The 3,129-nt window shown below is 38.1% G+C and overlaps 1 protein-coding gene across 1 annotated transcript in view; it reads left to right on the forward strand.

Annotated features, from left to right (window-relative positions):
* Nucleotides 1–362: 362 nt before the first annotated feature.
* The window catches only part of LOC119593630, a 4,236-nt gene continuing 1,469 nt past the window's right edge, over nt 363–3,129 (forward strand). The window contains exon 1 of the mRNA XM_037942583.1: nt 363–2,056. Coding sequence (XP_037798511.1) covers nt 448–2,056 — 1,609 coding nt within the window. The 5' untranslated portion in view covers nt 363–447. The remainder of the gene's footprint in view (nt 2,057–3,129) is intronic.

The raw sequence follows: 3,129 nt of genomic DNA on the forward strand, positions 1-3,129 counted from the left end.
CCAAGACCGCCATCTACACGTGTGAAGCGGAACCAGGGCGGCTGGACGTGCAACATCTCGCCGACGTCAGTTCAGCCCACTTCTCCCTCTCTGATTCCTTTTCTGACTATGGCGGCGTGTAGCAGGAGAATCTCACGTTACCTAAGCTGTAAGTATTGTGCCCTATCGCGTTGTTTTCTCAGAGGGACTGTACATGCCGTTAGCTTGCTAGAAGTCCGTGTTAAAGAGTCCGTCTCGGAAACAGCCTCGTCCTTGATCACTATACGAGTATTGGTCAGTTGTCTTATAGTAGTAGTCGGCTAGACTACTTTTTTGTTTTTTTTTTGCTATGAGTTAGTGGATGAGAGAAGCTGATTGGATGTTGCTAAGGACAAGGACCCCATTCATGCCCCGAACTCCTGACAAATATGCTAATTGTAGACACAACCCTCTGCGTAGTGGCCAGAGATGGAAGTAACTTTTATTCTGTTGCTGATGGTATCTCTGTCGGCGAGATCACAAGCAGCGTCACACACACACACAGGAAAAGAGCTAAAGATTCATATTGAATTTGTAGATAGCTCAATTGCACCAGATACACAGAAGGAGATCAGGCATGCTGTGGCATACATGGCTCAAGTGGTGAGATTAAAGCATGCTGATGTAGGGCCTGTGTTCCGCCTGCCAAGAGACATGAGGGCTTGTGTCGCCCTCTACAGTGAGGGCCCTAATGTTGGCAAGTGTGCTGGCGTGTCTGCAAGGTACACAGGAGACTACTGTGGGAAGGCTCTCATTCCCGAGGCCCATCTGGAGGGACTGGAGGTCTTCAGCAAGGATGACCCTGGCTGTAATTCCGACTCCTTACCAGAAGGAAAGGGTTTCAGGGATGGCACAAACTTCATACTGTACGTAATGTCCAGTTCAGATATATTCTGTAGCCATTCATATGCACTTTCCTCCACATGTCGTTTTAGCACAACACTGGTTGGTGGCGAACGGAGTGGGCGACCTTTAGCCGGAACAGTAATAGTATGCAAAGACCGCTTGTATGAACTGACACCCTTGTTGCTGAAGCGGATAATTGTCCATGAGGTAATACATCTCTTGGGTTTCAACTACAGAAGTATAATGGAATTCATAGAATGTGACGTAGAAAGAGACCCACATGCTTCAATGAATAATTTGAATGTGTCCAGTCCACTTGTGGGTGAAAATCAAAATCTCTTGTGTTGGAAAAGGAGAGATGTCTTGAAAGTTTTAGGCGAGAAAGAGATCATTGTTCAGTCACCACAGTTAACAGCAGCAGCATTGCGACTCACAGAACATTTAAATCAGACAGTAAATTGTAGCTCATACAACCAAAGTTTTAGTCCAGAGGGACCTTTTGAATATACTGATGTTTCTGTAGCTGAGCAAGAATATGACATGTATGATAACAATGATACATTTGACAAGAACAACTCTCCTCTCACCCCAAATGGAGGAGTAGCTTTGGCCGCAACAAGAACAGGGATACACTGGCCGGTGGAGCTCTTTTCTGGTGTTTTTTCTGTAATGATACCTGGGAACTTGGAGTCTAGAACTATTGTTGTTGACCCTTTGACTATAGCAATTTTGAAAACGACTGGATGGTACAGAATCAGTGAAAGTGCACTAAGTTGTATGAATTGTTTTCTGAATGATATGATACAATTTCCACAGTGCATTTATATAGAGAATCCAGAAGATAAAAGCAAGGAAACTGTAGACTCTGATTCAGTTGAAGGTTGCTCTTATGAGCATAAAAATTCCAAATCAGAAATACATGTGATACCACAAGATGTTTCAGCTGCAGTCAGTGATATTTCAAATACAAGTGTTAGTGATACAGTTTCAGAAGAAAGAAATGTAACACTGATTTGGCTAAACAGAACTGATCAAGAAATATCTGAAAAATCAAAGAAACGCAAGAAAAATAAAAATAAGAGGAAGCGGAAGCAGAAAAAACATCATTTTGATAATATAGTTTCAGTGACTTCTGAAGCAACACACCATAGGATATCATTATTGATTATATATATGCTGTGCTTTATTCTCTGTAGGTAATAGATATGTAATTTTGGTCTGTAGAATAGTCAGTTTTTAATGTTAATGATATGTATGCTTTGTATGTGGTCAGTTCTTAAGCTCTGCTTGTAGCTTTATGCAATTCTGAAATCGAGATAATCTCTTGCTCATACACACGAACACAAAATATCTATCTCTCAGTCTGTGATCTTCTATATATATAGGTTGTCCAAGCATCATGTGATTGGAAGTAAAAGGGTTTTATAAACATGTGCTATTTTCAAATTATTTTAAGCATGAAGTGAATTTTAAAAATCATGCACAAGTTTTAGAGATGGCAAGATTGAGGCAGGAGAAGGAAGGAGACCGGAAGGCCTAGTGTATGGTGAAATCTTTAAATGGGAAATGCTATAATATACATTGTCTAATTTATCATTTATAGTGAACATGTGGTTATATTTTTTAAAAAGTCAAATGACAATGCTTATTTGCTATCCACACATACAAAATACACATTTTAACTCTCATTATCTATAAAGCATGATTGTTTGTTTAATGTGTAGATATATGCAGAGCAATAATGTGGTTGATTATCTAATTTTTACTCATTTCTTTTATTGCATTATTGAATACTTTTTTTGGCAAAATCAGTGTTTAAAGCAAATTAACTTGGTTAAACATGTCATTGCCAAAGGTATGCTTGGGTTGATATGTCCTTAACTCAACAGTCACTAAATGGGAAATTAGACCCCCAGGGTGTAGATTTCATAGCTCAACAGATAGTAGGGTACTAAATATAAGGTTACAAATCTGTATGCTAATTCAAGTTTTTCAAAATGCCTTATTAGCCATTAACTTCATCCAATTAAATTAGTCTCCCAAATAGCTTTATATATTTTATAATTACAAATTGAACATGTGTTGATATGATTATCAGTATTGGTATTATTTTTAATTGCAATTTTCCATTTACAAGGCTACATGAAGAGACACAAATATGTATATTTGTATGATTTAAAAAAGTAATGATTTTTGGCAATCTGTCATTATATTGTAAATCATAGTAACATCTATAGGTTGTGATTTTATTGTTTATTATTTTTT

Source organism: Penaeus monodon, chromosome 32, assembly GCF_015228065.2.
Source record: "Penaeus monodon isolate SGIC_2016 chromosome 32, NSTDA_Pmon_1, whole genome shotgun sequence".
Lineage (NCBI taxonomy): Eukaryota > Metazoa > Arthropoda > Malacostraca > Decapoda > Penaeidae > Penaeus > Penaeus monodon.